A 23512-nucleotide genomic window follows, 5' to 3' on the forward strand; every position below is an offset into this window, starting at 1 on the left:
CGCTTTTGAAATGTTTATTTACAGTAGGGGACATTCATGTACAAATCTGTTCCCATAGTAACAGACCTTATTGTTTCATAGACACAAATTTACAGTACAGATCCAGTGGAAGTGTAGAGTGCTCACTGTCTACATGTACAGGTTTAAAATGATCTGCGTTTATTGCTTCAGAGAGAGCTGAACCCCCAGGAGGGTCAGTCCTCAGTGTGAGAGGAATATGTGACATGGCTTTAAAACAATACGCACCTCTTAAAAACAACAAAATTACACAGAATTAGAAAACTCCAAAATTCTGTCTCAGATATTTGCAATAATACACAGAAACACCTGAAATAAAAACAGCAAGAGTTAAAATAATCAAATATTCTCTCCAAGCATGGCACCAAATACAAAATAAAGAGAAGGTACAAACAGGATTGAGTTAGGAGCAGCTGGTTCTGTTCAGAGGAAAGCAGCAAACACGAGGAAATGGACACAAATCAACACAGATTTGGCTTCTGAATTCAAAATCATGAAAAAAGTAAGAAAAGTGAGTTTGTTGTTGACAAACAGTCCCAACTGCAAATCAACTCAGTCATCAGTACACATGCACATATATGATGACTGGACCTGTATTTGTTCTATATACACAATGTTTGCATACTGTAGAGAGTTTCCACCTGGCAAAGCAGACCTCTCAGTGTCAGCCTGCACCTCTCCAGCACTGTAAATTATACATATCATCTGCTATCAGTGGCAGGAGTTAGTTTGTTAGTTTCCTTCAACCTGACTTGTCTTTTTTCGACATTATTCAGTGACGTCTCGTTACCCAGAATGTATTTTGCCTTCTTTTGCCTAACTTCAGCGTTCACCCTACGAATGATGTCACCTGTGTGCTTGGCTTAAGAGTCTGAGGACTCAAGAGCTTAAACCACTATATGAGGATTACACAGTGTGTGTAAAGTCCTCATGTGTTTTAAAGCACTTGCTGTCAGCAGGTTTCTGAGGGTTAACACTGAAAACTGAGGCAACATGTTGGTTCTGTGGCTGTGCTCTCTGCTCCTCTGGGTTTGTCTGTGGTTGAATCCAAATGTCCAGACCTTGAAGTCCAGAGACATCTAAAGAGTCTACTGCAGGTATAGACTTCAGCAGACTCTGTTCTGAATGTTACCTCCACAATTTTAGCCCTATGGATGTGATGTTGATATTAATAATAATAATAATAATAATAATAATAATAACAAAAAATAATGTGTAAAAAATAGGCATAATTTAGATATACAAATATTTTTTTATTGTTAATTTGCAACACTCTCACCATGAGTTCTTTAGACGTTCTGGAGCTACACAATCTTCCTTAGCCGATGTTGTTGGCCAGTTGTCATTGAATTGTAGTTAAAGTTTGAAATTTCTTTGAAAGCATAGTTTCCATGACAACTGGAGATCTGCTGAGAAAGATTGTATCACATGATCGAAAGCTCCTGAACAACTACTAAATGGACCTTGTGGTTAGATGTCAAAAATGAACTTTCAATCTCAGTCAATGTTTTGAATTCTTCAGAATAAGTTTATTTATATATTTAGACTTTATATTGCACATAACTTACAAATTTACAAAATCCAAATTCAGTTCAGAAAAATTAGGATGACACGTTTAGATTTTGGGAGTGTTAACATCTGTGCACCTTTCAGATTTAAAGGCCCAGTCCTGAAGCTGGATATTTGGATTCAGCCTCCGTCTCTGCCTCATCAGCGATGGACTTCTCCCTGCTTTATTGCTGAAAGTTGGTCTAGAAAGACGACCTCACTCTTCAAAGTTCAATTTACAAATTCACTGTAGCCTGTGGAAATATCTCACACCTGTCCACATTTGGCCAGTTTTTCAGGGGAAAGAAAACTACAACAGCAAACCAAATGAAATACAAGTGACAGAAACTTACTGTAGCTGTGTTAGGATGTGGGGGTTGGTGGTTGTCAAGCAAGGTGATGCATTATGGGAGAAATATGTGAGTAGGTACTTAAAAAATGCACTTAAGTCCAAGTTTTTAAATAAAATCCGTTTGACAGTGCAACAGCATCTGATTATACACTTAGAGTATATATGGAGGGGGGTTTGAATAAGCAGAAGGTTTATCTTTGTTACCGTGACAACACTAACTTTTCCTCTGCAGACAGGATAGTCAGAGGCTGGTGGTGCATGTGGTGGGTGGGGTCAGTAGATGAACTCCCCAGGGACCTCCTGCAGGGTGCTGAAGGGCTCCTCGAACTTGAAGCGTTTGGAGATGGCCTTCTGCTCGGCAGCCAGAGCCTCCTTCTCTGATGTGGAGGACTGGCGGCACTGACCCAGAGTGTAGGCAGCCATGACTATCAGCTCCTCCGTCACCGGACCCTCCTCCTCCTCCTCAGTGGTGGTCATGCTGCTGGGAGGTTCGGGGCTACTGGTGGTGCTGGATGTCTCCTGCTCCTCTACTGGGAGGATCTCCTCCACCACCTGAGTTTCCTGAGACTCTGAGGACTGAAGCCAGGGGTGTTTGAGACACTGCTCCGCTGTGGGCCGGTCCCTGAACACAAACACACACGAACACACACACACACGAACACACACACACACGAACACACACACACACACACACACACACACACACACACACACACACACACTTGAATACAGATGGATATCTTACATTCTGCTTCTGTTCTGTGTTGAATACATAGTTCCTAATGGGCTAATGGGTGGGAAAACACCTCATGTATCACTCTGCATGGACACTGGTGTAGTCCAGTAGTGAGGAAACTAAGCCACGCATGTCACCCTCAGCATCTGTGAAACTCAGAGCTGATCTGATGCCGTGACATGTGTTCGATCAGGGGGTTCTCAACCTGAGGATCCAGATGTCCACTACAGCTTCATATAAGGTCCTGAGGCCTTTTTTTATTTCAAGGAATGTAAGAATATAAATCTTTGAAAATGTGTCTCAGCATGTAATTCACTTCTGTAAAAACAGCAATATTTAACTGTAAAACTACATACTGTACATCTGTATTTTATGTAGTTGAGCCCTGTGGTGTACACATCTGGCCTTGTTGTTTTTTCGCGACATCTCTGTTATGGTTCAGCTGCATTAATAATTTGTGTGCTTGTCATTATATTAAAATATCACAGCTGCTGTATTTAACCTGTATTTTCCTTCATTTGCCTCAAGATGTGGTGACAGTAAAATAATAATTCTATCTACAGGTCAGCGATGACTGTTGGTCAACATAATATTTATGAGTCACAGTCAAACACAAATGTACAAATACATAAATATAAATTGCGCACTTGTTCAGTTCCCTGACAACAGAGACAGACATTTTTTTTTCTAAAAAAAATGTAATGTAAGTTTATATTTCATGTGGACAAGTGCAGTGTGGACTGACTGTGGCTGTTTGCGGAGCAGCATCTGGATGAAGGACAGGGCGGCCTGGTCCAGGTGCTGCAGCTCCTCCTCTGTGTAGCTCACACTGAGCTGGGAAATATTGAGAAACGTCTCCTGCTTGTTTTCACCAAGGAACGGAGAGATCCCTGTCAGCATCACATAGGCCAAAACACCAATACTCCTGAACACACAGCACAGTGCAGACAGGGTTAGAGCAGGCTGATAAGGAGGAAGAACAAAATCTATAAGATATTAATGACATTACCCATAATAGAACATGCACCCTTAATCCAAATGGAAGCAGTATAGAGTGGTACGGTCAGGAGTGTAAAAATGATCAATTACAAAATCCCTCGGTACAACATATATCTCTTATCTACCTTGCCTGTGTTAACATTCATGGTCATTATAAGCTTGTTAATCTTTATGTAGAGCTACATAAGGATTTGTTGCTAGTTTTTCAGTGATTGTTTTGTGGTTGAGGTGAAGCACAGCAACACTGGTAAAAGAAAAGCTACTAAAATTTAACTATCAAGAAAACAAAACTGTCACCAAGAACAGTGATTACAGTTTATAGACAATAACAGTGTCCTTCTAATTAAGTAAAATTAAGTTTTTATCTGTCTAAAAATCAGACAGGGGCAGTTTAAAGTTGTCCAGTCTGTGTGGTCAGCCAGTGGGCTGTTGTCTGCCACAGTGTATTTACTGATAAAACCACTAGGGGGGACACAAACTCTACACACAGTAGGTGTCAGGGTGGTAAGAAAGCTGAGCAGCGACGTCTGGTTATAGCTGAAACTGTAACTAGTATTAACTAGAATTTAAAGTTTATAAAGGAAACTGGCAGTTTTACCAGGAGATAATGTAAAACTGCCGACCCTTAAAATCAACATAAGAATACACACAGCGTCCAGCTGAAGTTTATGACCTTCCCTGTGAAGTCTAACTCATCAGAACAAACACAGCACCATGATTTGAGGTTTCTTACCACATATCTGTTGCTGTGCTTATGGGCTCATAGTTTAGAATCTCAGGAGCTGAAAAAAAAAAAACAATCACCATTCAGAGTTTAATGGATTCAAAAATTAGTGTGAGGTGGTAGAAGTGATGATGAGCAGCAACTCACCAACATACTCTGGGGTTCCCATGATCTCTCTGAGCTCCTGGTGGCTGCAGACCATCCGGGACAGACCGAAGTCCACGATCTTAATGTCTCCCAGAGGAGAGCTGCTGGTCAGCAGGATGTTCTGGGGCTGACAGGACATCACAGCACACGTTACTGTCAGGCAGGAAACACTCACACACCAGTATCTGTCTAATCTATATCATCTCATTTCTTCTTCATGTACAGAGCATCAATGTCTTTATGTTTCACCAATTTCATAGAGGATATACTCAACTGATTTATAGGTTTATAGTCTCTATTCATGTTTCTTTCTCTCAAGCGTATTCACCTACAGTCGATTCACCCTCACTCATAATGGTGTTAGTAATGTTTTCACATTTTTTCATTCACACATTTTAAAAAACTCTTCAAACACTGCAATTACTCACGCTGCCAACAGCACTGAATTGAAATATATTTTGTCTCAGCAGTCTCAGCAGGATATGTGAAAAAACTACAAATGGATTTGTACAAAGCTGCTCACATGTTCAGAATGATCAAATGGATTCCCACAAGTGTAATTTCTTTTCTACCGCAGCAGAAGCTTTTTGGCCTACTGTAATTCCTGAATGTGAGGCCCCGCATAACTTTATTTAAGTATTTTAAGTATTTAACTTTATTTATTGCATTTAAGTGACTGATACACTTTGGCTTTTAATAATGTCTTTTTCACTTTATCATAGAATGTAAAGAATTTGCCAAAAGTAGGGCTGCAACTAATGATTACTTGCATAATATTGTCATATCTTCATTTTTTTCTCAATTAACTGATTAATTATCTGTGTTTCATTAGAAAACATAAAAGATTAAAAAATGTCCATTATAATTCCCTGGGGGCCAAGATTACGTCATCAAGTGTCTTGCTTCATATGAACAGTCCAAAGATATTTAATGTGATAGGTAAAAGGAGTCTCTTGCAGTTCAGCCCCTCCACTGATGGAGGTCGGCGCTCTTAGAGTAAAACAGTTTTAATTCACAGAACACACTTTGAGCAGGGTTCAGGTGGACTGTTGTTTATGTTCAGTAAAAAGTTGAGTCCAGTGAAAATCAGTTAAAATTTGTGTGTTCTGTGGATTAGATCCAGCGTAACACAGACATTGTTTCTGAAATGAGATGTTGCTGTTGAAACTCAACTGTGACGACCACAAAACTAAACTCCACTGTACTCAGTGGAGGCACACAACCTCGAGAGACAGATAGTTAGAAAACCTGGACTTCTGAAATTTCACTGGACTGTCACTTTAAAGCTCATTGAGAGTATATGCTGTAAATGAAATGTTTAATAAGGAATGTATTTCTCATCTGTATTCAAAAGCTGTTTATGGTGGACAGCTGTCAGATTTGAGAGTCAGAGTTTCTACTATAATGTTTATTACTGCATGTTTTTCAGTTTTAACAGTGAAAGGTTGGTAACAGATCAAATATACCACATGGTGGTTTGTCCAGTCACGAAATCACGAGTGTACAGCTAATTCATCTGTGGCTTTGCAGGTCATACTGAGCAAAAATGGACATGCTCTTTCCAAAGCCTGAAAGTCATAGTGACGTTATTCCAGAGAATATTTTCAATTGACTGGTTCAATTTTGCAGATCATTCAGGAATAAGAGTGGAGCTGAATGGACTGTAAGAGGAATACAAAATAAAGGCAGCAGTGGAGAATCATGTATCTTTGCTGACCTTCAGGTCGAGGTGGACTATGTTGTTCTGATGAAGGAAGGAGACTCCCTCCAGGATTTGCCTCATGAGCCTCTTCACGTCGTCCTCGCTGAAGGCCTCCTCCTCCCGGTCTGCCACACACTGGTTGAAGATTTCGCCTCCGGCCGCACTGCACAAGACAAAAACATGTTCACTTTCCCCTTTGAAATTCATGTTGTCCCTTATATCGATGACCTTGGTCTGTTTGTTGTATAACTTGTTGATGTATCCAGTAACTTTTGTGTGCTTTTATTGTTTTATGTACTGTAATCAGAGCATCCTTGTAAAAGACAGCTAGCTCTCAATGGTCCTTGCTGTTTAAATAAAGGTTGAAGAAGAAAAAATTCATCAGTGTAAAAGTATCAGAGATCAGCCAGGTTTAACTAAAGCATCCATCAGTTTTTGTGGATTGTCAGGGAGGCTACAGCCTGGACAGGTTGCCAGTCTCATACACATACTAACTGTAATTTAGTTGACCTAAAATGTGTCTGAACTCTGGGATCAAACCAGATCACCTGCTTGAAACCCAAATCACAGTCTTACATAATATCTTAATATTTTTATTATTTTCTCAATTAACTGATTAATTATTTGGCCTGTGTATCATCACAAAACATGAAACATTCAAAAATGCCCAATTTCCTAGAGCCCAAGGTGATATCATCAAGTGTCTTGTTTCATATGAACAGTCCAAAGATATTTAATCTGATAGGTAACAGGAGTCTCTTGTGCTTCAGCCCCTCCACTGATGGAGTTCGGTGCCCTCAGAGTAGGGCAGGATACAAACAGCTTGATGGGCCACTGCTGAACCACTGAGCCCAAATGAAATACTTGACATGTACTGAGGACACAGAGTGACGTGTCACAACGTTAGTCATTTGCACCTGATCATTAACCTGCTACAGTGGATTGTCAGTGAACTGTCAGGGAGGCTACAGCTTGGACAGGTCACCAGTCTTATACACACAGACAAACACATTTGCCTGTAATTTAGTTGACCTAACCTGCATGTGTTTGAACTGCGGGAGGAAACCAGATCACCAGCTTGAAACCAAAACTACAGTCTGGGTTCCCTGTTTCATCCACGTCACCCAAAATGCTTATGAAACTTGTCCTAAGTCTTTTACAGCTTTTCATGGCAAGTCCCACAAGACACTGTGGATATAAATCACTCTCTCGCCCCAATGTATGAATGTGTATGTGTTTTGACTTGCTGGGGGTGGTGGCAGAAATAGACCTCCAAATATAGCAAACTAATTATGAGCTTGACTTGAATGAGGCCATTTGAACAGTTGACTGATCATTTCTCTCCATTTGGCATGAGAGAACAGGCTGAGTTTATAAAATAAACAGCAAAATGAAAATTGTCTCAAACTATTGTCAACACTTTAACGGCCGCCCTTCTTCAAGTAGCCTCAATGTCCTTTGACCTGAGGCAAACTCTGTTGGACAAACTCAATTAGAAACTTGAAAAGAAAAAGAGAGAGGGCAGTCAGGAATAGACAAGGTGTTCCCTCAGGGTGCTGGTGAATTAGGCTTTATCTCAGAGGAAGGTGGAGAGGGGGAGGAAGAGGAGGAGTGAGTGAGAATGTTTTGGATTTTCAAGGTGAGAAGAAGGGGTCTTTAACCCAAGCAGAGAGGATAAAAACATTACATTAACAGTCTGGAAGCTAGACCTAATGAAAGTCAAACAGCTCCTCACAGGGCCTCCTTTCTACACACTTATCAAAGTAGGTTTGACAGGACAGTGCAGGCTGGTGACACTGGGCAGCACAGAGGTCCTGACCCTGATGTGCATGAAGTTCAAACCCTTTTCAAGAACAATCCTGGTTCATTACAACTATTTGTGCAGTTTCAACAGAACTGTAGCTGTCACTGAGGTCACCTGAGGTCTGGACCTTTGTAGCTTTTACCTCTGGACCTTTTATTTTTTTTTGTAAATGGAAGTGTATTTTTTTAGTTCAAATAAGACATTTCTTACAATTTACTCTGACATCTACTGTCAGGGAGTCAGGTGGGACAAAGGAGAGGGCAAAGAAGAGGAGGTACAGAGAGGAGATGATGATACAGAGAGCACACAATCAGACAGATTAAAGGTGCATTTAAGAACAGATGGATGATGGTGCACTGGACTGCATGAAATCATGAGAATTTTCTCAACAAACTCAATGACAGCTGTTGGACCTCATTTGAAAAGTGCGCCCCGGCTATAGCACTGCATGCATGTCTGTTGGGGGTAGGAGGAAACTGAAGCGCTTAGAGTTAAGTTTCCATTTAACTTAGGTCAGACTGATTTAAACTTGTTCTATAATTTCCTGAAGATAAGCCTGATTTACTAAAGTAAACCTGGTTAAATACACCCATAGAGTCCACTATGCTCAACCCTGAGCCAATGCTTCTGACAGTTTAAGAGGTCATTCCACCCAATTCAGAATAAAACACATTATCTCACTTTTCCTGTTAAGTTTTGTTTAAAGAATCCAGGTTCCTCTGACATGCCTCCAGAAAGACTTTTGCCTGTGGTGCTGTAAGCATCAGGAAATTACATTTGATGAATTCAACAGGCTTGATACCACATTTTCATATTCAAATGGTTGTGAAATATTGTGTCTTTGGAAATATTTTTTTTGTCTTCCAGTTGCTATGAAACCTCACCAGAAAAATCTTTATTAAATAGCCAACATCACAAATGGTTTGTGACAACTTTCACTTTTCTTACTTTTTCATTTTTGTCAGTCTTGTGGTTGAGAATAACAGATGTGTGTTTACAAGCGGCTTAATGTAGGTATAAAATGTCACAACTTCAGCCGTAACAATTTAACCAGTCTTTACACACAAATACACACCCTTAGAATAGGGGCTTTGGTGTGGATCCGGAAATCATGGTCTGCTGCTTTAATGAGAAAACAGTGTGTACATGGAAGATGAGAAACCAGAAAGCACAAGAAGTGGGGAATTATGATTACTATTTCAGTCAACTGAGTGAATGTGTGTGTGAAATGATTGGTTTCTAATCTGAGTCACCGTTGCGCGCGCACGCACGCACGCACGCACACACACACACACACGCACACACACACACACACACACACGGCTGCTTTTGGCACGTGCATTAAACTGTTGGAATCAAAGTTCATTCCTCAGAGGATCAGACAGAAACTAATCCAGTCTGGCACACAAAAAACAACAACTAAAGACTTCCTCATCTATATGCTCTGCTTTGGAAGGTCCCACACACAGGAGCTTTACTTAATGACAGATTAGACTTGACTCATATCTGGGTAATGTGGCCTTTTTTTAAGAAGTGAATATGGCCCATTTATCTCTTGTATGACTGTTTTTACACAGGGTCAACAGTGAGTAAAAACCTGTTAAGAAACCTGCCTCATCTTCACTAATTCTGGAAACCAATGGAAGCGTCTTTAAACAGCTGCAGAGTCTACTGACTTCATTTTGCCGTGCAATCGTCAAACTCAAGAGTGAGTTTCAAGTTGCCCTTTAAAGTCCTCTGTCATGTAATGCACTGTAATGCACTCTGTCTGCACATTACAGCACAGACAAAGTGGAGAATATAGGAGATAATTATATATGATAGTCAAACACTCAATCAAACTTCACTTATGTAAGATGGTCCATACAGATAAGTGCAATTGCTATAATTGCAATAAGTGCTTTACAGATGACTGACGAGTTGATAAAAAGAAAGTACAAATATAACCAGACTGGAGAGAAATAAAAATGAAAATGTAATAATAAAACCCAGTTTGGTGAAACAGATACTTATCTTCATTGTTGATTTTTTTTCAGATTAATCAATTTGTCAGACCTGGTCTGGATATCAGCACTAATAACCTGATTACATTCATTTCAATACCTTTTTTTGTGGGGTATTCTACGCCTGTATTAGAAAGTAAAAGTGGACAGAGACAGGAAATTTGAGAAAGAGAGAAGGGGAATCACAGCTGGGAATGAAACCGGGTACTCGCTGCTCAAGGCCGTCGGGTCATCCCTTCAAGTTGATACTCGACGATTCAGTTAGATAAATACCACTGCTGCTGAAATGGCTTACTCAGAGCTCAAACCAGTGAGAACTACTGAGTAGTTCTCATCATCAGCTAAAGTGTAAACGCATTTCTCTGAAGGTCTAAAAAAAGTTTTGGAAAATTTCAAAACGACTTAAATGTGACACATGAATATTATTCGTTAAATTTTCATAAAAAGCTGCACCACTTACAAGGGTGTCCTTATCATTATGCCTATTCTAAAATATCACAATCAGTCGGTATCAGACGCTTCAGTTAAGCACAGACATGAACTTTAGTGATCACTATGAGCACAGAGAGGACAGAAACTGTAAATCTGCTCAACAATTCATCTGTATAGATATCTGCAAACAGCTGCTAGCAAGTGTTTGCAGGGACAGGCAGGAAATCTACACACTGTTCAGTTCACTGAGATAATATCTCCTCAACAAACTCAAACAGAGCTCCGATATGTGTGCAGTCTTTTTTCAGTCTGTCCCTCTATAGATTCAATATGTTTTGAACAAAACGTAATGTCGAGAGAGCACTTCTGACAACATAATAAAAAAGAGTTGTTTCAAATTAAAATATCTGTGTAGTCAGAAAACATTCATATTGAAGGTATGTGCACAACATTCACTGCAAACATTTTTTTGATTTGTTTGCCTAAATCCTCTCATAGTAACTAAAGCATGATAAACATTTTATGGGAGCAAATAAAATCCTTTGGTTTAGGTTAGACGGTTTAGGTTAAAGACCATCACACCAGCCACAACTCCCAGACCACACCCATCTTCGGACTCAACCTTCATTTTGATCTCAACTACACACCTGTAAAGTTTTATCCTCTTCAGGACCGCATTTCGCCATGATGACACACACACACACACACACACACACACACACACACACACTCACAAGTTAAAAACAATACCATGCTGTTGCAGCTGGGGTGAGATTTTATGCACTGACATCCGTGGGAAGACCTTTAAATACAGAGAAAGAAAAGACGAGGAAACAGAGCTTGCTCTGTGACTACATGGATCAACAAATCACCTTTCTAAATAAATCAGCTGAAATTAAAAACATTTTAAACATTCATTTTGAATGAAGATCTCAGTGACCGAGAAGCCTCACTAAATGGGTCATCTGCACCACCAGAAACAGACACACTAAAAAAACACCTCCATTGATATGATCCCAGACAAAAGCAGATTGGCCTGCTGCCTGTGTGTTGCCCCTGAAGCCTGACAATGGCTTTGAAGCCCAGTGAGAGGTCAGGTTCATGAGGGCCAGAGGGCAGTCAGTCAGCGTTTGATTGGCGAGTTGCTAATGTAATTAATGACATCAGTGTCAGCTCAGTACTGCGGGAATGGATCAATTCAGCTTTGATCAGCCACCCGTTACGCACAACCTCACATGATTTAAAAAAAAACCAACAACGAACAGCAGCCGACATAAATAATCTGCTTCATGTCCAAATGCTACCATAAATATAAACACCCACTAACACAATAGGGGAAACTGGGGAGGGTCTATACTTGTTATCCTTAGGAAGCCCTGAACTGAAAGACAGGGCAAATATAAAATTACTAGATATTCCTTTATGAATATGCCTCAGAGAATGATAATTATGCCATCACACTGAAGGTAGAAAGAAATGCACCCACAGAAACAGATCAGAGGAGAAGAGGAAACCATCTCCACAAAGGACAGTAGAGACAAAGAGGCAAATGTGCGTGACAGAGAGAGGGGGAGCGATAAAGTCAGAGTGAGGTCAAGTGAATGCCTCTGAGCAGCCCTCCATACTGCACTCATAATGTATTCATGTCCAGCAAACTGGAGTTTCCCATATGGTAATGGGTCCATTTACAGCAGAAAAATAGCAACAGTTTGGTTGTGGACCCACATTTGTCCAAATGCCTGAAATATGACATCACCACTAATTATATTTATGTCTGAATTAACCTGCTATGGGGCCCCAGGGCAAAAATGAACTGTGGGTTCCTACTGAGCCGACCCAACATGATCCCTGAGCCCCAGGAACTTACCAGTATTTCTACACTGAATACAGAGCCCCAAATTATATTACATGAGTAGAGACAAAAATATTATTTGTCAATATGAAAGTATTCTGTTTTTTTTTTATTGTGCTACAAAAAGGTTGGGAAACTTTTTTTTGAAGTATTACCTAGAAGTGTTGAACATGAAGCACAGCTCGGAGTGCGCCAAATACTCATCAGTTATCAGACAAAAGACATAACAGAGTATAACTTGAAAGCAATTTGAAAGCAAAGCAGAAAAACCTTATTTTACAAATGAACGTTAAGGTTTGTTAGCAAACAATAAAATAAAGAGCTAAAATATGAAAATATATATGAGCTATTTTATTACCTTTCTTAGCCCTAACCCTAACCCTTCAACCGAAACACATATTTTGATCATTTGAATAACCAAAGACACAACAAGACATACGTTTTTGGTGGTTGTTATCATAATCAGGGTGGATTTTACTTCTTAAACGTAAATGATGCTGCAGTCTGCGACCTTAAAACTTATTTTCAGTCTGTTGGAATTTGCTCTGTATTCCTTATATACTGTTATATTTTTTGCTGTTATGTTCAACTACAACAGCAGATCAAAACTAAACCTCCAGGGTAAGTCTGGTGATATTCTATATTTTTCTTACTGTCAACAAATCCCAAGACCAAAATGATCAATGAATATCCTACTAACAAGTATTCTGGGTGCATCCAAAGTTTAATATACAGTACTGTGCAAACATTTTAGACACTAAAAGTCAGATGCTTTCAAAAACAATGTCATGAATAGTTTTTTTTTTTTTTACAAAGCGCAGTAAACAGAAAAAAAATAAATCAAATAGCTCTTTATGACTCAGGCTGTATGTTTGGCCTTGTTGTCCTGCTGCAGAATAAATCAGACGCCTCCCTGATGGTGCTGTGTGATGGATAATCAGCATCTAAAGTGCCTTAAACCTTTGCACAGTACTTCATCTTATTCCTCTGAGCCATAGAGCTCCATTGGTGTCCAAAAACTATTAAAGACATTGATGAGCCACATAGTTGCACTGTGTGATATGTTCTTTCTTTACCATGCAAACAGTTTATTTCACTACTGCCAAATGTGGTTTAATCCACCGATGAAAATAGTTCCTAACAAGTGCATGTATGCATGCATGTATTTGTGAGCCACTCTTAAAGATTTCTTCAGTTGTCTGCTGCAGACAAGATAGGGGAGTCTGACACTATTGTGAAATGGACTAACACATTGTTCCTTTTAGTCTCTTCAGGGGATTTATTGACAGTCAGAAGAATATAGAGCACCAGCTTTATCCTTAATATATGAAAAAGCAGAGCAGCAACCAGTAGAAAACTTCAAAAACAGAATCTGTGAATTTACAAACCAGGTTGCTTGTGTTAATATTAACAAGTCGATCTGAACCATCAAGTTATTCCTATGTTTTGTTTACCCTCTATGACTCTCTCTCGGGGCGAGCGGCCATGCTTTGGCTAGTCACGTGCGCTTGTGCGGCTCAACTGACATAATGAACTCCCAGCTGGAGCTCAGCCAGCAATGAGGCCATGGAGCTCTCTATCGCTCTCATTCATTCTCTCTGGACGGCTTCCTCTTTCTGTCTCTCCATCACATTTACACTATTCTTGCCTCTGTCTCTTTCCTTCTTTTCTCATTTTTCTCACTCTTCATTGCTTTCTTTCATTCTCTCCCTACCAGCCTGAAAAAACCTTTGGGCCCCTTTGCCTCCCTCCCTCCCACTCTGCCTCCCTCCCTCACTCTCTCCCATCATGGCATGAATAGTTTTCTATGTCAAGTTGACCCTCATTCGTAGAATATCTGCCCCCTCCTCCATCCATCTATCCTTCAATCCTCCTTCATCATCATTTACCCCACTACCCAAAATATCTGTCAGCTGTCAGCCAAAAAAATGGGGAGAGACAAAAAGACGAGTATGTCGTCAACATCCAGATAGAATGAAAGCATTCTGCTCCATTTCTTTCCAATATAAAAAAGCACAGAGGAGAAATAAAATAGAGGGTTGGGTGGATGGATTAAATGGTGCTGACATGACCTCTAGCTGTCACACAGGGATTGCTTCCATTGAACATTTCTCCTTTCATTTATACAATGCATATGATTGAAGACTTGAATTGATCTTCTTTCCTTTGGTTATCAGTCAGGATCTAACATAATGTTTGTACAAGTCACTTTTATTTGAAAATTTAAATCACAAATGATCCACTCTGTCACCTCCATTCTAAACAGGAGATTTGATGCAGACTGATGTTTGTAAACTTTGACATATATTTGAACATACCTGATGAAATTTAGGACAATGTTATAAATTGTCAGGATGGCCAGTTTAAATGTCCTAAACACAGGCTGTATTCAGCTTCCTGAAATCTGATGCAAATGTCAGGAAATGAAAGACAGTCTTTCTGTGGCATGTTGCGCACATGTTTTTTTATGGGATCTAGAAAGACTTCATATCAAAAAGGGTATAGCACAACTACACGTAAAAATCATGTAAGCAGTGCTATGGCTAATTATGAGACCAATACACATTATGTTGTCTGCTACAGGTTTTTTGAGTCATCTATGAGAGAAAATCCTTTAAAAAAAAAACAATATTCCTCATATTGTGCCTGTTCTTTAATTAACTAGTTAAAATTTTAGGGAAATAAGAATCAAATTATAACACCAGCCAAACCATAGTGTTGTAGTGTCTGTGTTAGTACTGTACGTCTTGGTCTGTACGTGTGTGTGTGTGTGTGTGTGTGTGTGTGTGTCTATTGACCATGTGTGTCTGTCGAGGAGCACTATCCTCACTCAGGGTAGCAGTTAATTCTGAGATTATCCTTTTAATGAACAATGGCTGGGATTAGGATTATGGACTGAGGTGGGGGAGGACTGGGCCAACTGGAGCATTTAAAGGAGCATTTATGGGATCCCCTTACCAGGACAGACTGCATTGTATGGCATGTGCTGCTGACAGCACATAATCCTGTAAAACACTACAATCCACACACCACTGGCAGCCTCTCCACTATATTCAATTTCTCACTCCGTGCAGACAATGAGTGAAATCAGAGAGGCAATAAAACAGAAAACAAGCCTGATGAAATTGGCCTTTTAGTAAGAAAAAAATCATTCAGTAATTCATTTTAATTTTAAACCATAACAATAAACTAGCACATCACTGATTTTACTAATCAAAATTAACAGGGTTGGGAAGTGGGAGGAGCTATTTTGGGTATCCCTGGTTCTGGAGTTTGACCCATAGTAGGAGCTAAACATCAGGACAGAGTCAGGGGTACTGAATCACTGGAGAACTCTTTCAATTCAGGTTACTTCAGAACATTAAGAGGTACATTACAGTCAAGGTGTAAGGGATAACTCCTCCTTCATCCTATTCAACAAAGAGGGCAGCTGGCCTCTAGTTTCAACAGAGGAGTAATAAATGACAGCTGATCCAAAATGTGTCAATACCATCTAATCCAGCAGTTTGCCTTCAACTGTTTGAACACAGACTCTCTTCTCTCTCTCTCTCTGTGTGTGTGTGTGTGTGTGTGTGTGTGTGTGTGTGTGTGTGTGTGTGTGTGTGTGTGGAGGGAGTTCTGGGTATCACTATGGTGTGGGGGCAAATCCAATATGGTATGTAGTGGGAGAGTGACAAGGACAGAAAGAGAGAGAGAGGAAATGAGAGAGACCTCCTTGATCAGCCTGGCGTGTCATGAACTGACACACACACACACACACGCACGCGCACGCACGCACGCACGCACTCATTCACACACACACACACACACACACACACACACACACACACACACACACACACACACACACACACACACACACACACACGTGATACTGTATGGTGTTGACTAGAGTAGCCACACCAGTTGTTGATGATGATCTCATCTCACTGGTCATGCCTGGGCCATGCTTGACCTGGTTCCCATAGAGTGTGTGTGTGTGTGTTTGTGTGTGTGTGAATCCCACATACTGGGTCAAACTGAGCTGTGGTCCAGTTGGTTTCACTGTTACTGATGGATTTAACACATCAAACTTCTGTCAGTCTGTCTCCTTCACCTCTCAGTTGTTAGCCTGGGACACAAGAAATCCAATCCATCCATATCCTACAACACAATCTGTGTGTGTGTATACAAAGGACACAGGCGAGGCACATTGTTGGAATAGCTAGTGTTTGCTGGAGCATTAAAGTTTGGCCTGAAGCTCTGCAGGACTAAAAAGCTGCAGCTACATTGCCTTGTTCCCTCCAACACTTCTCCTTTGAGAATATCACACTGTTCACTTCCTGTGGGTTTTCTATGTTTAGACAGAGGCAAACCAAAGCTCAGTGTGCTCAGCAGTTAGAATCTGACACAAACATTTATGGCCCTTATTCTGAACAACCCTGCAAAGTAAAATATAACACTAAACTGCATATACTGCCGCATCAGCAAGGAAATCTGAAAAGTAGGATTCCACCGATACAGTTTTTTCAGGGCTGATTATGATACCAATTATTAATTTTGCCAACCAATTTGCCAACACAAAAGTACTACTACATAAGGACTCTTGCATCCAGATGTTTCTTTTATTTTGTAAACCCCATTTATATCACTAAAGGTAAGAAGATAACCAAAACACACCTGTATAATGCAATACAGCTCAACAGCTGAACTCAACACTACATCTTCCAAAATGATCATACAGTTAAATCAACACCTGCCCAAAACAATTTTACTACAAACTGATCCTTATGACCTTCATGAAGGAGGATTTATAACAATATATCACAGGTGCCACTGATAATATTACCGATAGCTGCATCTTATTTAGGTTGACTGGCATGGTTTAATATAAGAGTACAAGGAAATGGAACTGTCATTAATATTTTGAGTGTTGGGGAGTTAAAACTGAAAGGGAAAATTGAAAATAAAAAAGAAAGAATGGTAAACAAATTATTATTATTTCACAACACAGGATAAGCAGGTCAATATTAATTGTCAAAAAGAAAAAGAAAACCAGTGACGGAAATTAGATATTGAAGTGACAAACTCATGATGTGAAATGACAATTAGAAAATGAAAAGTGTGTCTTTAAGTGTGTGAAAATTGAAATGGACATTCATTATTGTTTTTTTTTTAATAATCAGCCGTATATCTCTTTTTGAGCAAATATTCCTGTGGTTATCACCGTGTCATCATGTCGTGTTAGAAAATCCACTCATAGTTCTGATGATGCCGCTTGTAATTAAAAATGATGCTTCTGTTACATTGCTGGATACAAAACCCTAGAGTTAACTGAGATTACTGATAAGCAGCTTTTTAAGTATTGACAAAACAAAGTATTAAACAACATTTACAAGCACAAGTTTCTAAATATTTGACACATGTTCATATTTCAGGCTTCTGTAAGTTTTTGGTCATTGTGTTGAGGTTGGATACTCACAACTCCAGGACAAGCACCATCTCAGAAGCCATCTCATAGACCTGGTGGAGGTTGACCACTCGGGAGCTGACTGTAGCCAACTCAAGCACTGCAATCTCATGGATGATCTCCGTCCGGCAGTCCTGGCCTTTCCGTCTCTTCCTCATGAACTTTGCAGCGTATTCATGGCCTGTGCATTTCTCCACGCACTTTCTGACCACAGCAAACTTCCCCCTGGAAGACAAGAAGACCATCAGTGCTGTATACACACTGGCCATGTATAGGTAAGAATGTAACTGGAGGACCTCTTTGACTCTAACAGATACCAATGTTGACATCATGGCTTCACATTTAATCCAGTCTGATTTTAATAAAGGAACATGCTATTGCTTCCAATACAGACCCCACAGACTTGTCTTCTAAATTGTGTTCTCTTGTTGGTCACAAGAAGTGAACGAGTGAGTTCACAAGACCTTAATTATTAGGAATTCACTAATTGATCTGGAATAAAATGGTAGTACAGAAAGTTTATACTGATAAAGTGTATACTATGAGTCAGTGGTAAATTTCCATTTAATAATGGTTTCTGCACTAATCTATTGTCTTGTTTTATAAACAAGACCAGTGGCCCTAAAATCTTTTTATATACTTACATTTACTTATTATCTTATCTATTCAAAGCAGCTTACAAGTGAGGAACATCACTAAAGCATATCTACAACACGGTCCTTTCAGCTAGTACGGAAGTGACAGGATGACCAAGGCTTTCATCAGATGGTTGGAAAAATAAAAAGCTTTATGTCTTGTTTTTCTTTCTGCTTTATCTTGCACAAGCAGAAAAATATTGAACACATGAAGTTGCTTGGGCAAAGTTAGATGAGGCAAGACAAGGAGTCAGACTTGTTATCCAGATTATTTAATGAGTGCTTCTGCTTTGTTGCTCATTATCCCGCTTTGCAGAGGAAAATTGGTCAGCGTTGAACCTAGCCTCATTTGTGCGCTCAGTGCTTCACATTTTACTCCACAATTCAATAACAGAGATCCCTGAGATCCCCAGAATTATGAGTCTAACAAACTGAGTCAGTAAAAAGTGTTGGCCAAGTGATCACTCGGAGGGCTAGAAAATTTGTAAATTAGCTGCAATAAAGTGATGAAACATGTCAAACAGCAAAGCATAAATCTGGATGTGTATTTTTATGTGTTCGTTTCTTAATCTGTTCATGAGTGTAAAGTATAAATTACAGAGACTTAGGTTATTTCTCCGAAAGATTCTGGCATTGGGATTTACCATCTAATAAGGCAGAGGGTGAATCAAGGTCAACTTGAAACTCAGCTTCATAGATGGGTATTTGGTATTAATACTGGGTTTAAAAGCATCAATTAAAGACATTTCATGGACCTGGCTGTGGATGTTGTTGGCAGTGTTTCCCTTTCTCCTTCCACTACAACAGTCTGGCCTGACCCAGTTTTATTGCAGACTGCAAGGTGGTCTCATGTGCAGACTACATAGTGCTGTGTGCACACACATGTGCATGCTGCCCAGGGGATATCCTCTGAAATCCATTTGGTGATGGAGATGACAAGCCCACATCATGTCTTCCCTCTGGCTACTGTTGGCAGTCAATGCTCCAATAATCAGCAGCAGCACCCGGGCTGAACCTGACCAATCCACAGCCAAGACACATGCACACTGTCATGTCAAAACTGCTCTCTGCCTCTTTAAATGTGCCTAGACATTACTCTGTGCTGTGACATAAATAATAGATTTTGTGTTTGCAGTTTGATACATTGTCAGAAGCACAGTAGTTCTACTGATTTAACCTACTTTTCAGAGACTCAGAAAGAGAAGGAGTTAAAAAAAAAAAAAAAAAAAAAGGATGAAACTTGATCTATCAATTATGGATACTTTAAATTGGTCTTTGTGCCACCAAAAAGAAAGAGTGTTCAGTTACAGCTAATGTTAGGCCTGTTCATCATCCAGAAAGTTTAATGTAGAGCAGCACAGCAGGGAGCCAGTCAGGAGTCTGCTGGATAAAAAGCCATTGCTCCATTTTGATTTGATAAAATACTGAGCAGAATGCCTAGGGTGGGGTTTGATAGCATTTTATTGAATCTGAATCCAGTTCAGATTCTGTTACTGCAGTCTGAATCCTTTTAAAACCTTTATTAAAACTTCTTGAGTAGTTTGTTTGGTAGAGACTGAAGCAATCTGATTAATTAATTAAAAATTCATGCAAAATGTGCAGGTATTACAGCAGTGTACAGAATGGGCTGCTCAAGAGTGTTGTTCTGTGGGAGCTGATATTCGATATTATCCAATACCAGCCCAAGCTTACTAACAGGATTAACTCGTAACCATTTGGCTGGGCTTGTAGCAATCACTTATCACGCATAGACATTTAGAAATGTTCACTTTGTTTAACTCAGTTCTCAGTTATATCATATTTCTACTGCCTGTACCAAAGCTGCACACACCCCCAAACAGCCTATGAGAAAATAAACCAACAGAACAACTATGAGGACAAAGCTCAGACAAAGAAGAATTATTATCAAGGCAGAGAAAGGTAACTGACAACTGAAAAATACAATCGCTCAGATGGTTGACATATCAACTCTAATATGACCTTGGTAAAGTCACAGCACAGTGATATAATACTCCAGGTTGTGGAGGTGGAAATGAAAGGAGACAGGCTTTGTGACCCAGTGGATACTGCCTACTGTGGATCTGTTGTCAGTATAATCATCAGTTAAAAGTCATTTTAACTTATGGTTCAGATGCTTTAATTACGTACACGTCAACTGGCATTTCAGTTGCTATCATCTTTGACTCTTTAAATGTTAGTTCAATTTCTTTGAGTGCTACACACAAACTGACAAATCATCTCCACAGATTAAACTAGAAACTAAATTGCTTTATGTTTTCAGTGAATTAATATGACAGACTTCAGTTCATATGCTCCAACTGACAATTCAACTCTTTTAGTGCTTCAACTTAAATTGCCACTTCCATTTCAACATCTAATTGTGAGCTTGTTTACGGTATTTCCACCTAAGATTTTCAACGTAAGCCAGTAAAATTAAACTATCGTCTGAAAATGTTGCTTTTTCTGGTTATTATAGGCCTTTTTGGGGGTAAAAAGACAAAGGTAGACATTCTTAAATGGATAGAAAATCAACACAGGTAGAGGTGGATTACAGACTACTTCAACTTCATTTGTTTCAACTAACATTTTCACAGCTGCAGGCTGAACATACAGGAAGAGTGGAGTTTAATTTTTTTTTTTTAATCATAAAGCATATAGTATCACTAACTAAAAGTTCAGTGAATGGATTTTAAAATATCTCAATAAGAAATCAAGGATTCTCAGGACTTTCACAAAGCAGAGTATTATGATCAGGCGGTAAAAACATTAGTTATAGTCAGAACTAGCACAATAACAAAAAAGATCTCTAAGATGAGAGTAATTTAATTCATTCTTTATGAAACCACAGCTAAGAGCAAGAACAGAAAGTGTGACATTACAACACAATGAAACAGACTGTGTCAGGGCATGGAGCATAACAAGCTGCTCTCGGCCTGAAGCTCTGCAATGTGCTGCTCCATCCTCAGCTGGCCTCATGTGAGAGTCATGGGGCTCAAGCAGCTGTAAGCAACCGATTCCAACAATAAGAGATGTTTTTTAATTATGAGATCACAGATTTGTTTCACATTAATTTATTGGTGTAACTGGCTTTTTTTCATCTGTAAAGTTAATTTGATGAAACAAATTATGAATGGAAAGACTGATGTCATTAAACTAAATATCTTTGGCTCTTGGACTGTTTGTTGGACCAAACAACTTATTTTCCAACTTAGACTTTGCGAAATTGTGAACTTTGAGGGCATCTTTTTTGGCAATGCAATTACCTTGTGTCACCTTTCACACACAGGGGGTCAAAACTGGCAGGTTTACTGCTCCGTTTGTGTAGGTGTGTGAGTGCATAATAAATGAATATAAATGTAACTGTGTACGGCTCAAAAACTATTTCTATACACAGCATTATGTGAACTGATATAGGGAGCAAATATTGCTGCATTTGTTTTATTAATAATATTGTTCAAGTTTCAGTGGAAAGATTTAGAGTTTCATTTACTTTGCTTCAAAGTTCCAACTTAGTGGTTGCTATTGTGTAAGCTGAGGCTAATAACATGTCAGCTGAGAGTGGAAATGCTAATAATATTTTATTTCCACAGATTCCACTTGAAGGGAGACAGACTTGCTGCCTCTCTAAACTCCAGGAGTATGTTGCAGAAGCTATCTGTTTAGTTTTTCTTAGAAGTTCATTGAAGTTGCTTTTTCAAAACTACAAGCTAACTGCAAACTAGAGAGTTATTTATTTATTTCATATAGCCTTAAGGATCTTTGATGGTAAAGACCTAATTATTATGAATAAATTCCTTTCAAAAAACTGTTTAGGGGTCAAATAGCACATTAAACTTAACTTAGTTTTTTTTTCAGTTGGTTCAAGTAACAGCTACACCTCACTATCACTGTGTGAACTGGCATGTCATAGCAATCAGGTGAAAAAAAAGGTTTAAAACAAAAGTGTCAAGTGTCCCAGAGAAAAGATCAAATTCACTGACCTTCAAAAACTAAGTGGAGACTTTTCAATGAATAGTGGCTGATGATTAGACTGAGAAAGGTGAAGGGGAGGGAGAGAAGGAGGGACTGAGTGACAGGGAGAAAGAGAGAGATGGAATCCATACATGGAGGGGGCTGTGTTGCTAATATACTTTAGCAATATGTACTGTAGCATAGATACAATACACCATACATACTTCATTTGTTGTTGGGGACAAACTGTGGCAGAACAGTTCATTATTAAATGCCAAACTAAGCTATGATTTTTCATGAGAGTTGTGGTGGTTCCAAGACCCCTAGAAGCAGTGTGTTTCAGTCTGGGTGTGGTCATGCCTGGGATCAGTGCATAGATGCTGTTTGGTTTGGGAGTCTGGGCCTGCTCTTTAAAAACCATACTGGGCCACCACAGCCTTTTCTACCGCGGCGTCAGCACATTTCCAAAGCCAGCAGCCTCATTCACAGACTACACCCTGACAGAGATGGCTTTTGTGTGTGTATGTGTAGTGTGTGTGTTGTAGTGTGTGTGTGTGTGTGTGTGTGTGTGTGTGTGTGTCTGTACACACAGACGAGGCCAGAGGTGATTTCATGGTTACAATTAATGTAAAGAAGCCATCTAATGGATGCAGTGGATGACTTTGGAAGGTTACAGCCTGAAGCCGAGCTGCGGCAGAAAGCCTTACAGTGTTCTTTGTGTGCATTAATACAACTGATAACGTACGCAGACATTACATCTAATGGAGAGCCGCAGCAGGCTGCACCAGCTGTTCACAAGTCCAAGCATCACTCATTTAAAACAGGTCTCAGCACACAAGTTCTTATAGATAGCTTAACTGTGGTGGTAAATATTTACACTGCAATGTTATTTCCCTGTTTAATTGGCTTGAGAAATGTAATCATGCTTAGATATCACTGAACTATCAGTTCTCAGGTTCAAACCCTGTATCTGCCCTGCTAATGTGCCCTTGAGGTTTTCTCCATTGTCATGACTTCCTACAAGCTCTGAAGACATTGATGTTTTTCATGATGCTTTATGACTGAAAAGTCACAATTTGCCATGCTCTCTGTGTGGTGACATGTTATATTATAGCTTTTAATTAAGCGTGACTTGATGAATGTGATATTTTGTTTGTTGT

At 39.5% G+C, this 23512-nt stretch overlaps 1 protein-coding gene across 1 annotated transcript in view; it reads right to left on the reverse strand.

Annotated features, from left to right (window-relative positions):
- stk17a (serine/threonine kinase 17a) overlaps nt 1–23512 on the reverse strand; it is a 29920-nt gene continuing 6408 nt past the window's right edge. Inside the window, exons 2-7 of the mRNA XM_071485591.1 lie at nt 17779–17991; nt 6242–6389; nt 4525–4651; nt 4387–4435; nt 3400–3579; nt 1–2540 (exon numbers count right to left, since the gene is read on the reverse strand). Of these exons, the coding sequence (XP_071341692.1) occupies nt 2192–2540; nt 3400–3579; nt 4387–4435; nt 4525–4651; nt 6242–6389; nt 17779–17991 (1066 nt within the window). The 3' untranslated portion in view covers nt 1–2191. The remainder of the gene's footprint in view (nt 2541–3399; nt 3580–4386; nt 4436–4524; nt 4652–6241; nt 6390–17778; nt 17992–23512) is intronic.

Source organism: Trachinotus anak, unplaced genomic scaffold, assembly GCF_046630095.1.
Source record: "Trachinotus anak isolate AG129_WGS33_773 ecotype Australia unplaced genomic scaffold, CSIRO_AGI_Tana_v1 ptg000009l, whole genome shotgun sequence".
In the NCBI taxonomy this organism is placed as follows: domain Eukaryota; kingdom Metazoa; phylum Chordata; class Actinopteri; order Carangiformes; family Carangidae; genus Trachinotus; species Trachinotus anak.